Source organism: Nicotiana tomentosiformis, chromosome 12 (assembly GCF_000390325.3).
Source record: "Nicotiana tomentosiformis chromosome 12, ASM39032v3, whole genome shotgun sequence".
Lineage (NCBI taxonomy): Eukaryota > Viridiplantae > Streptophyta > Magnoliopsida > Solanales > Solanaceae > Nicotiana > Nicotiana tomentosiformis.
This window is the reverse complement of record NC_090823.1, coordinates 20,124,231-20,138,012: the sequence shown is the minus strand read 5'-3', so window position 1 is coordinate 20,138,012 and position 13,782 is coordinate 20,124,231. Positions and strand designations below refer to the sequence as shown.

The 13,782-nt window shown below is 36.4% G+C and overlaps 1 protein-coding gene across 1 annotated transcript; it reads right to left on the bottom strand.

The window, feature by feature from the left end:
- Positions 1-3,264: 3,264 nt before the first annotated feature.
- Positions 3,265-4,671, bottom strand: LOC138902327 (filament-like plant protein 1). Its single transcript, XM_070190177.1, has 2 exons — positions 4,252-4,671; positions 3,265-3,642 (listed from the first exon to the last, which is right to left on the bottom strand). Exons 1-2 carry the CDS (start codon positions 4,669-4,671, stop codon positions 3,265-3,267), a joined length of 798 nt encoding a protein of 265 aa, XP_070046278.1.
- Between the last annotated feature and the right edge of the window lie 9,111 nt (positions 4,672-13,782).

Below are 13,782 nucleotides of genomic sequence, written 5' to 3'. Positions count from 1 at the left end.
CCTCTTTACGGACGGAGCTTCGAATGTGAAAGGTTCAGACTAGGTATCGTACTAAGCTCACCCACAGGTAATGTAGTTAGACAGTCTATCAGAACTACAAAATTGACTAACAATGAGGTCGAGTATGAGGCCATGATTGCAGGTCTCGAACTAGCTAGAAGCTTTGGAGCGGACATCACAGAGGCTAAGTGTGATTCCTTGCTCATGGTAAACCAAGTTAACGGGACTTTTGAAATCTGAGAAGATCGAATGCAGAGGTACTAGGATAAACTATAGGTGACTCTACATCGATTTAAGGAATGGACCTTGCAACATGTACCTCGAGAACAGAACAGCGAGGCCGACGCTCTTGCAAACTTAGGTTCATCAGTCGAAGATAACGAACTCAACTCGGGGACTGTCGTACAACTCATGGGATCGGTAATCAAAGAAGGTCACGCCAAGATAAACTCCACAAGTTTAACCTGGATTGGAGAAATAAATACATAGAGTACTTAAAGAAAGGGAAGCTTCTATCAGATCCAAAGGAATCGAGAGCTCTGCGCATAAATTCAGCACGGTTCACCTTTTTCCGAAGACGGAATGCTGTTTAGAAGGACGTTCAATGGACCATTGGCAATATGTTTGGGATCGGGAGATACCGATTACATCCTACGGGAAATTCACGAGGGCACTTGTGGAAATCATTCCGGTGCCGATTCGCTAGTCCATAAAGTAATCAGAGCAGGGAATTATTGGATTGATATATGAAATGATGCAAGGGAGTTCGTTCGAAAATGCAACAAATGCCAAAGTCATGTGCCCATGATTCATCAACCTGGGGAACTACTCCACTCGGTCCTATCCCCATGGCCCTTCATGAAATGGGGAATGGACATTGTTGGCCCCCTCCCATCAGCCCCAGGTAAGATTCAGTTTTTTTTGTGTATGGCTGATTATTTCTCTAAATGGGTTGAAGCACAGGATTTCGAGAAAGTCAGAGAAAAGGAAGTCATAGACTTCATTTGGGACCACATCATATGTCGATTCGGGATGCCATCCGAGATTGTATATGATAATAAAAAATAATTCATTGGCAGCAAAATAACAAAATTTCTCGAGGATCACAAGATCAAAAGGATCCTATCGACACCTTATCATCCCAGCGGAAACGGACAAGCCGAATCGACCAACAAAACCATCATCCAAAATCTTAAGAAGAGATTGACCAACGCCAAAGGAAAATGGAGAGAAATACTACCCGAGGTCCAATGGGCATACCACACAACATCAAAATCCAGTATCAGAGCAATAACATTCTCGTTGGTTTATGGCGTCGAAGCTTTGATCCCGGTCGAGATCGGAGAACCTAACATCAGGTTTCGATATGCAACAGAGGAGTCAAATAAAGAGACCATGAATACGAGCCTAGAATTGTTGGACGAAAGACGAGAAACTGTTTTCATCTGATTGGCCGCCTAAAAACAACGGATCGAAAGGTAATACAATTGAAGAACCAATATTCGACATTTTAACATCGGGGACTTGGTGCTAAGAAAAGTCACCCTCAACACCCGAAATCTGAATGAAGGGAAACTATTTCCGAACTGGGAAGGACCGTATCAGGTTCTCGAAATCATCGAAAAAGGATCTTACAATCTCGGCATGATAAACTTCAAACAACTACCTAGCAATTGGAACGTATCGCACCTAAAACAATACTACTGCTAAGGTACGGCCCCTCCCATTTTCATTTATATTTTAAAACTAAACCTTGCAAGTGTTCGACCAGAAATAGCGATGGATTCTTCAAAACGAAACCTTTAGGTTTGAAAGCACGCGTTGCACTCTTTTTCTCTTAGATCGATTTTGTCCTAAATGGGTTTTCCGGTGAGGTTTTTAATGAGGCAACCATTGATCGTGCTAACTTAGAACAATTCAACAGTATCCTAGGCCTCTTTACAATCAGCCTCGAATACTGGGGGCATTGCCCTTGAATATCAAGTTTGATGCGAGGAAGTTACTTCATGGCAGCAGGGTCTCGATAGAAAAATTTTATAAGGGCCAAACGGTCAAACGAACCATGCCCGCGTAGTTTACTCGAGCCCTGACACAAAACATGTATGTATGTATAATGATTTATAAATAGAAATATTCTTCTTTATCAATATCTCATAAATAGTTTCTCGGTCTATTATGTAAATAAGCTTAAAGGCCGACCATGACCGGAGTTCGGATAATTACCCCCAGAATCGGGGACTACCGTCCGAAAAATAAACGAGATCGAATTTTATAAACTCTTGGATCGTAAGACCTTTTAGGCAACCCTCAATTTTATAGGCCACGGCCATCCCACCCGGGGACTGACACTTCGGGTAAGCTCGAAGTAAAATGGGAAAGTAAGCCCAAGGGGAAAATCTCGAACCAAAAAGGCTACGACCGAATTAACACAAGTCGGAGACGTCCAAATTCTATAACAAAACACGCCTTTGAATCCTCTCATAAACCGGTTAAAAAGGCTACCCCGGGCAAAATCATAAAAGGCTTCGATAATATCAAGACTCGAAAACTCTAATGAGTATAAAATTGTTCGAACTCTCGAACAATTTCATATTTTATGCTAAGGCATTACAAGTTTTGCAAATAAAAGTCGAAAAGGTGACAAAGCCATAAAAAATCTTTTTTATAAAAGCCTAAGGGTTGTTTTTTGCTTTGAGTTCGAGAGATCATCATCGCTCAACTAAAAAACCTAAGGGTTACCTTACTTCGAGTTAGAGCAACTACTCACTCAATCGTAAGACCTAAGGGCTACACTGGTTCAGTTTCAATCATATTGTCTGAATCTCGATCCTTAGAATACAACTTCATAAATTTATAAGGCAGAAGGGAAATAAAGGCAAAGTTCTCCCGAACCCTCGAACACAAGTTTATGCTAAGGCATTTTCGACCTTTGTAAAGTACATAAAAGCAAAGAAAAAACACAAAAACCAAAAAGGCAAGAAAAGCCTTATGTTTATATTCAAAGGTTTTTACAAAAGGCCAAATCGGCCTCAGAATAAATACAAAAGAAAAACAAGAAACTTAATATCCTAAGTGGCTTGGTCTTCATTGGAGGCCGCGTTCTCAGGATTTTCTCCGTCTTCAGATTCGCTCGAGCTATCGGAGTCTTCCTCAAGGAAGGCCAACATTCGAGCCCTGGTTTCCTCCGCCTTGGCATTTTTAATTTCGGCCTCAACATCGAAGCCCTGAGCACTGACCCCCTCGAGAGCTTCACTTCCGAGCCTGCTATTTAGCATGTTCGACCATGCTCTTGGCCTTGGCCTGGTTGACCTTAACATCGATCTTGAACTGGGCCACTTTAGCATCAACTCTTTTATTAGCCCCGGTCACCTCAAATCTGGCTATAGCCACTTCAGATATGGCTACAGCCACTTCAGATCTGGCCACTTCGAGTTCATTAGCCAAGTTTGCCGTATCGGAAGTGGCCAAATCTAATTGATGCTGAAGCTCTTTAACCCTCTCGATCTGCACCAAGGCATTTTTTTTGGCAGCCCGAAGCTGGGCCTCAGCCAACTCCAATTGCGCTTGAACGGCCTCCTTTTTCGAGGCGAGGATATCCATATTCTTTTTGAATTTTTCCTCCTCGGCCATTAGCTCATCTACCTGCAAATTGAGTCATCCGATCTGTTCAAGCCTCTGCCGAACCTGCAGAATCAGATCGTTAGTGGTTATCTCCAATTCATCTTTACTATCGTGAAGAATTCGAAATACCTACTCAGTTATCTCCTCGTGCTCATCCCAAGCTACTGCTAAATCTGCTCGAAGTGTCTCACTAAGAAGTTTGTAGGAGTCATTCTTCACAGTGAGGTTCCGAACCTCGGCCTCATGCTCCTCTCAGATTCGGAGGAAAGCCTCGTGATGCAACACCAAAGCCTACAAACATGGGAAAAATATTAGAATTATCTACAACTCTAAGTGTAAAATAAACAACATAGATGCCATCGAAGTTACCCGATTCAAAGCATGTTGGGCCTCGTTGAAAAGGCAGTCGGGTCCTACCGCATTCATCACGGTTTGACCCTCTTCGGTCACCAAAGATCGAAGGTAACTAGAAATCCCCACGGGGGTAGAGAAAACTCGGGTATCCTCCAAGATGGAGAGCACTATTTTCCGCCTGCGATCGGGATCAACACTCGGGGTCGGGAATCGATCCACCAATTTTGGGCCCGATGAAGATTCGACAACACCCGACCATGATGTTTTCTTCGGTACCAGTAATCCACTGAACTCGGTAATATCCTCCGAAGTAGAGGACTCGAGCCCTTCCAAAAAGCCATGGATATCGATCGACTCCTGAATGCCCTTGTAAGATCGACCTTCCAACATACTGGCCTCACGGATCATAGCATCCGAAAATTGAGGGGATCCAGTAATATCTACTATCCCGAGCTCGTCCTTCGAAATATCCTCTGTTGCCCGAGAAGTCTTGCCCTCGATCTCTCCTTCAACCATCTCAGCTCGAGACGGAATAGTCTCGATTTTTCCTTGTTCAGGAATTATGGCCAAAGCTTCCTTATCTACCTCCGCCGATTCGGAGGATTTTTGTATCACAACATTAGCCCGTACACGGGCTAATTCCTCTTCTCCTTCTTTGGGCTCATACCTTAATCGGCGGATCGAGTCCAAAGGCATGATATCGGAGCCCCCCTTGGGCTTGCGAGTTCACTTCGTCGATTTTTGCTTTTCCGATACCGGGGAACTCGGTGCATCTTTTTTCTTCTTTATTTTAACCTGCTTCGGGGCAGGGACCTCTTCATCACCAGATAGAGGCCACATGGCAATATCCTTCCCAAGTCCTACAAAGGAAAAAATGGGATAAGCAAGTGAAGAAGATCGAACGACAAACAAACTAAGAAAGAAACTTACTATGACTACGGGCCTCCCATTGACCCTTTGATAGTTTCACCCAAGCGCTCGGAGTACGGTCTCTGCGGCACCAGACCTTCAACCCATTGTTTAAGGTCCGTAATCGGTTCTGGAATCCGAGCCACAACTGGAACAGGAAAGAAAAAGTGGATCAAGAAAATGAAAGGCAGTCACAAATTAAAACGCTCGAAGGGAAATAAGTACTCACGGTTGATATTCCATTTCTCAGAAAACGGCATGTCATCGGTAGGGATCAGGTCCGAGGTTTTGACTCAAACAAATCGGCCCATCCAACCTCGATCACGAGTCTCCTCTATACTCGAGAACGGCGCTTTGGTGGCTCGGCGAGCAAGCTTGATTAATCCTCCTCTATAAAGGCGCATAAGGTGATTGAGGGTGAAAGAACACCTCTCGATTTTGCTTGAGAAGAATCGGAGGAGAATCACTATTCTCCAAAAGAAGGGTGGATCTGGCCAAGGGTCACATCATACCTTTTGCAAAAGGTGATGATGACAGGATCTAACGGGCCCAACGTGAATGGATAACTATAAACGCTTAAGAACTTTTCCACGTGGGTAGTAATTGATTCCTCAGGCGATGGGACTACCACGTGCTTGTCGCCCCTTTTGCATTCTTGTTTTACTTTATCGAGAATTTTCTCCGTGATTGAACACTGGTACCTCGAGATCGGCTCACATCAGCCCGGTACCGAAGAAAGTTTTTCAACCTTAAAATCGATGACAATTGAGCACCCTACCGGAACGAACTCCTTGGGGCGAGGCTCCGCCGCATCCTCGCCGCCGGCAGGTCGTGATGAAGAGGCAGCCTCTTTTTGCGGCACCATTTTGGAGGTTTTCACCATTATTGAAAAAAGGAAAAGACAATGTTGTATGCGATGTAAAGTGTATGAAGTAGAGGGATTTTCTGAAGAAGATGCAAGAATATAGAAGAAGCTTTTGAGTGAATAGTTTGAATGAGGATGAGAGTTTGAATATTTATTGCCTGGTAATGACGGTTCAGAGCCCGTAGTGGATGACAAACGACTGACAGACATTTAATAATTTGGTAACTAGACCGACGGGACGTTGTAACATACGTCATAATCGAGCTCGTTGCTGACGTCATCATCCACCAAGTCGAAGTTCGGAAATTCATATCGTTTCTCGTCATCTTCTTTCCGAGAAACGAGGGGACTATTTGTATACGGTCAAAATCGAGTCTGTCCTTCTTATGATTAATCGAGATTGGAATATGATGGTCCAAGATTCATCATTGTAATATCGAGCCATGATGCGAAGTTAGGTTGTCGAGCTCGAGCCCCAGAGACCGATCAATATCGAGACCAGACAAGATCGAGCTCGATCCCCAGAGACCGATCAATATCGAGATCGGTCAAGATCGAGTTTGAGACCCAGAAACCGATCAAGATTGAGATCGGCCAAGATCGAGCTAAGAAACAAAAAAGGCGTTATAGCCGCAATTGGGGGGAAAATCTCGGCGGAAATCACGGCTTGAATCAAGAAAAATCTAATTAATTAATCTATCATGGGATCCCTACTATATATTTTTAATTATATTCAAAATGGGATTCTCTCACTATATTAAGAGTTGTTATCATTTGTAGAACACACATTCATTATGAGATATATAGAAAAGAGAGAAAATACTATCCTTTTTTGGCTTTTGATATTTAGTCATATTGTTTCTTCCACCAATCGTTATTCACTCAATTTGGAAGTGATAAAATTTGAAGGCTTAGGCTAACTCGTTCATTCGGTTTGCATCCATTTCTTTTATAACTAATTTCGATATTCATTTACATATCTTTCCCAATTTGTATCAAATTATATCATGTATCCTTAGAACTACCTATAAATTCAACTCTATTCGTTTTTCGGGTAAACAATAGGATTGCTTAATTTAAAGGAACTTTGATCTATAGATACTTTTATACACGTCTTGTTACTATACAACTCCTTTTACATATGTCCGATATAAAATAATACATACTAATTTTTATAACATAATTTGTACCCCTTGTTAGCAATACAGTGTTTGGATGGTGATAGAGATTATATTAGTTATATATAGTTTTATCTTGGAAAGAAAATGTAGTATAAGTAAATCAGAATTTTACGACAAGATTAATTTCATTTATTCATCAAACCAAAAAATCCATTGTTATCTATATGTAGGGCCGGCAAGTGAGTCGGTCCAAACGGTCCCGGGCTAAACGAGCTTTTTGTAGGGACCGGCTCGGGACCGGGACCATTTGATCCCGGGCTAAACGGTCCCAGCCCGCGGGCTAAACGGGATAAGTGAGCTAAGTGGGTCCAACATATATTTTTTTTAAAAAAAAAAAATTAAATAGATATTAGAGACAAAAGGATGTTGAAAAAATATCTAAGACTGCTTTGTAAATTTTATTATAGAATTGTGACCTAAATTTTAATATTTAATATTTAATATCGAATATATATATATATATATAAGTAATAAGCTATATTCGATAAGCTATATATACATCTTATATACTATATATAAGATGTATATATAGTATATAAAATGTATCATATATTTATATATATTCGATATAAGTAATAAGTTATACTCGATAAGCTATATATACATCTTATATACTATATATAAGATGTATATATAGTATAGTATAATATTCAATATCGAATATATAAGATGTATATATAGTATAGTATAGTATATATATTAAATGTATAATTATATATAAAAGCTATATATATATACAAAAGCTATATTCGATAAGCTATATATACATCTTATATACTATATATAAGATGTATTAGTATATAAGATGTATATATAGTATAGTATAGTATATATATTAAATGTATAAAACGTTTGGGGTTAAAACAAAGTTGGGGGGATTAAATGACTTTTTTATAAATAGCCAACGGCTATATTTATAAAAATATATATATAGTCGTTGGGACCGTTTGGCCCGCTAAGAGACCGGTCCAGTCCCTGGCGGGCTAAATGGTCCCGGACTTGGCAGGCCCAAATCATAGGACCGGCCCACGAGATCGGCTGAGGCCCACTAAAATCGAGCCAAACGGTCCTAGCCCGTTTGGTCCCGCGGTCCCGGGCCTGGACCGGCCCACTTGCCACCCTTATCTATATGTATGACAGAAGTTTAAGCATCAACAAGTTGAAGATCTCTTCTAAATATCTCTTAGTTTATTCTTGCATATAACATGTTAAGGTAGGGCTAGCAAATAGGCCGGTCCCGGACCTAAACGCTCCCGTGCCGGTCCCAAATTAAACGGGCCAAACAGTACCGAGCTAAACGAATTTTTTGTAGGGACCGGCTCGGGACCGGGACCGTTTGGTCCCGGGCAAAACGGTCCCGGCCCGCGGGCTAAACAGGTTAAGTGGGCTAAGTGGGTCCAACATATTTTTTAAATAAAAAAAAATTAAATAGATATTAGATACAAAAGGATGTTAAAAAGAATATCTAAGACAATGCTCTGTAAATTTTATTATAGAATTGTGACCTAAATTTTAATATTCAATATTTAATATCGAATATATATATATATATATATATATATATATATATATATATATATATATATATATTATACATTTAATATATATACTATACTATACTATATATACATCTTATATATAGTATTTAAGATGTATATATAGCTTATCGAATATAGCTTATTACTTATATATAATAAGTTATATTCGATAAGTTATATATACATCTTAAATACTATATATAAGATGTATATATAGTATAGTATAGTATATATATTAAATGTATAAAACGTTTGGGGTTAAAACAAAGTTTGGGGGGTTAAATGACTTTTTTATAGGCTATTTTTGACAGGCCAATGGCTATATTTTAAAAAAAATAATTTTTAAAAAAAAAAAATATATAGCCGTTGGGACCGTTTGGCCCGCTAAGAAACCTGTCCCTGGCGGACTAAATGGTCACGGGCCTGGCGGGCCCAAATCATAGGACCGGCCCAGGCCCACTAAAATCGGACCAAACGGTCCTGGCCCGTTTATCCCGTTTGACCCGCGGTCCCGGACCGGTCCCGGACCTGGACCGGCCCACTTGCCACCCTTATGTTAAAGACTAGTTGAGTCATAACTCCAACAATAAATTTCCCAAAAACAAAGCAAAATCATTAGCATCACTTGAGGAAAAAAAGAAACAGAAACTAAGTGGACGTTTGGACATAAGAATTGTGAAATTCCGAAAAAAAGTAAAAAAAAATTCAAGTGAAAATTGTATTTGAATATTAGAGTTTTGTTTGGACATGAATACAATTTGGAGCTGATTTTTTAATTTTTGTGAGTGATAAGTGAAATTTTGAAAAATAAGTTTTTTGAGTTTTTCAAATTTCTAAAAAATTCTGATTCAACTTCAAATGAAATCTAAAATTTTCATGGCCAAAAACACTTATAGAAGAGGACACCCTAGTACATGTTCCTCGATGTTGAGGGCATCCTTGAAGATCGAAAAAATTTGTGATTTTTCTAATTGATTTGTCTTATATTTTCAGTAAGTCGTTTAGTAGTTGGCACGTTGAATCGTATACATAATAAATAAAATGGGTTGGTTCCCACTTCTCATACCAAACAAAAGAGAGAAAGTAACTTTCATTCACTTTCTCCTTCAGCTTTCCATTTTCTATTACCAAATACAGTCTATTTTGGAGTAATAGAAAGAAAAAGAAAAGAGGTGTTAAGCCATCAAACTTTCCATGTTTACTTTTTTGGACCCAAATGTTTTCATCAAAGAGCCAATAGTTGAATACTACATCTAGAAAGGTTAGGTACTTACAAGCTATGTCAAAAGCATTAAAGCCATATAAAGATAGAAAAAGAAAGAGAAACCACTTGTTTAAACAAAGTAAAAAATGGGATACTTTATAAAGCACATAAAGTTATTTCAACAAATCTTTTTTTAATAATTACTTCCTTTAGTTATTTAATCTTCAAATTAGTAGTATAAAATAAGACTACAATATTAAACTTAATCGAGTTAGCTGATAAAATTACTTTTTGAAAAATTAAAGTTCTTATATCAACATTATTCTTTTTTAAATTTTGATATGCCACATTAGTTGAAAACTTTATTTTATACATAAATTTACAATATCAGTTAACTGAAATAATAATTTAGAAAGAATTACAAGAAAATACACATGACTTTACACCATAACAAAAAATGACCCATATTTTAAAGTTTTATCCGACCTAGCCCATATTGTACATATTTTAAAAACACTAGCAAATTCAAAATATGTGTTCTTACAAACATTGCTTCTAAAAGTTATGGAGTTAAATCTGTGTTCTCACAACCATTGCTTTCACTTTCTCTTCTTCTCACATCTTCTACATATGCTTCAAGGGGCCGTCTCTTAGCCTATTATTTTTGGGCTAATTGATTGTAAATTAAAATATGGGCTATAAAATTAAAAAGTAGGGAGTCGAGTTGTTCTTATGCGAAATTTTTCCAATAATTTATACTTTTTTGGTAATTAAAATTATAGTTGTTACTTCCTCCACTACGAAATATTAATCTTTTAATTTTTAATAAATTCTTACTGTTTTTTAAAAATTGTAGGTGGAAAATATTAATTATTTCTATTTTTAATTGAACAATCTTTATTCAACACGACATTCAACTTTTAAGTACAATCTTTGGATCTATAGCAGCCTTTTTAAGGGTCAGTGCAAGTCCCAATCAAACTACATTGCTTAGGTCCACTTGTTTCCGAAAAAGCCCTCAAATGTTTGTCCTATTTGCATATTTACCTCTTGATATCACTCTCCAAGATTGATAGACTCTAATAAATTTTTCGTTTTGTTTGAGAACATGCAACAAAAAAGAAAAAGAATTGCATACCAATATAGCATTTAAAGCTTATGAGGTAATTGAATTTCCGTTTAAATATTTATGAATATTTGAAAACTTTTTAATATCCTCTTGTACAAATAATTCGAGGATTTCTTGTAAACAACATCTTTATCCGCACAAGGTAAGAGTAAGAACTAATACTTGCGTATATATTAGCTTCTCAAATATGCTATTGTTGTTATATTTGAAAATTTCTTATAAAATATATACAAAGTTTCTAAAAAAAAAAAAACTATTGAATTGATGTGAATTCATTAATTAATTACATTATAGATCTGCCTTGGGATTTGTGTACGTTTTGTTAGAATCTTTCACCGAACATATATTCCTCGGGAGGCAACAAGTATATTCTCTTTAAAGTTTGCAGGAACTTGATCTACACGTTCTTCTTTTTACTATTTTGAAGCCTAAAATTTAGTTAGTTGTTGATATTAATTCACAAAATGAAAAATATAGCTCTAAACTTTTCTCTTTTTTTTTTTTGGAAGAAAAACCATTTTAGTTCGATAAAGTTGTACATAATTAACAAGTTATTAGCATTTGTTTTAGTAATATTTTTTTTTCAATTACATAGGGGAAGAGGAAAAGGGAGAATATGAACAATTGAGAATCAAATACATACCTATATGATAGAAACTCACGGTATCATTAGATTATAACTTTGATGATAAGTTGTTTATTTTCAGAAAAATGATTGGGAGTTGTTTTATCTTACATTTCTTTAATTGAAAAAAAAAGTCATAATCTACTTCTGAAAGAATTATTTATAAATTTAACTTTTTCGGAATTATTTTCAAAAAATTTAACAAATTATATTTTGGTAAACTCTTATACAGAATTATCAATTAGATAAGTATTTGAAGAACACCAACAAGGTCTATTCGTTTGTCCAATTCCATGAAAAGTATAAAAACAAATAACGCATTTGATGGTATATAAATGAGGTCCTATCAGTCATGCATTTAAAAATTATGAGCTTTCGCAAAATAAAATAAAAATTAAGATAGAACAACGAGTTGGGAATCATTATCGAAAAGATGCTTTTTTAAAACTTAAGGATTAAGAAACTTGACAGTCAAAACCGCAGTCGATCCCAACGTGTAGGAAATGAAAATCATAAGTTGCTTTTTCTTTCGTCTTTAATTTTTGTTGTTTCTTTTTTCCTTTTTCTTATTTTCGATTTAGTGGGACTATGAAATATAGAGAAGGAAAAGGCAGAAAAGAGAGAGTAAACAACATATAATGACTGAGGATTTGGGTTCAAGTCGCGCGAATTAAAAAAAAAATTGTAGGAAGCATTTTCTTTTTTAATGAATTAACACAAATTGAATTAGTTCGAACTTCAATACGAATACAAGACATCAAATAATATTAGAGAATAGATTGAACTCAAAAGTTTTCATCTATATGTTTTCTCATGCAATTTCAAATTACAAAAGTTTAACTTTATGATAAATACATTAATAATTTTATCGATTTACCTAGAAATTAAACGAGTATATTGACAAAATAAATAAGATATTAAATTTGGATTTTAATACCTTTTTCATATGCAACAAACGCAATGGAAGAATCTTTTACACAAAAAATTGATTTTCATCACTTGATGTTACTCTCTTTTAATTCTTCTTTAATGTAGGTGTCAATTAGAGACTTAACTAGCATTTGGACATAGATTTGATTGAAACTTGAAAAAAGAATTTTTGAAGTTATATTAAAAAATATTTTTTAAAACTTGAAGTCGTTGTGTTTGGACATGCATTTTATTTGAAGAAAAGTAAAAGTTTTGTGAGTGGAAGAAAAAATTTCAGCAAAAACTATCCTAAACTAGTTTTTGGGAACTTAAAATTTTTTGATTTTTTTTTTTCAAAAACATGATCATATTTCATAAGCAAACTATGTTTTCGAATTGTTTTTAAAAAATGAAGCCAAAATCTATGGCCAAACGGGGGCTTAATCTAAGTTAACAAGATGTTCTCTTCTGAGATAAAATTTTCTTTTAATTTCTCACATGGTGTTCGGTACCTGTATTGAATTTTAATTAACTCAGATTCTTGCCAAGTAGCCCGTTAAAAGAGGAAGTGCTCTCTGTCAAGATTATATTCATACTTAGGCCTCAAACACGACCTTGATGGTGAGATAGGTTTACTAAGAAATATGAATGATAATCTTTTACAAGTTATGTGGTACCTCTCTAAAGAGTCATGATTGAAAGTTGAAACTACTCATATTTCCATCCCTCCTCCCCCGCCCCGCCGATGCCCCCCCCCCTCCCAAAAAAAATAGCACAGTGCACAAAATATTTTGCATAGGGTGTTGGGAAGATTCGCACTCAAGGGGTGTGATATAGATAATTCATCCTAATGTAAATAAGTAACTGTTTTCAGAATTCGAATCGATAACCTACACGTCACAGAGGAACAACTTTACCTCCTTCGATTTTCTCAGTAAATGTATAATAATTTGATTTATTTCATTTTATTAATTTGTTGATTTACATGACCATATAACTTCGTTACTACTCGTTAAATAATATATTAAAAAAAGATACTATTGTGAAACAACCGCTAGTTTCTCTGTTGTTCATTAATTAATTCTAGCACCAAATAAAATCAATTAAGCTAAAATTAGTACTAATTAAAAGTAAAACTACTTTTGGAGTCTTCCCTTACGTAAGAAGGTGAAATTCTTTGTTAAAATTGTAGAATGAATGGGACATACATGATGTTCACATCGATATACATAAGGGGTCGTTTGGTATGCAGACTAAATTATCCCAGGATTATAATCATGGAATTAATTTATCTCATATAGAAGGTGGAATAATATAATATCAAGTTTGATGGGATAAGGTGGGATATCCAGTATTAAAATTGGGATTAAATTTATACCATATTTAGTTGGTGATCGCCAACCAAACATGGTAAAAATTTAATCTCACACCTTATCCCTAGGGGCGG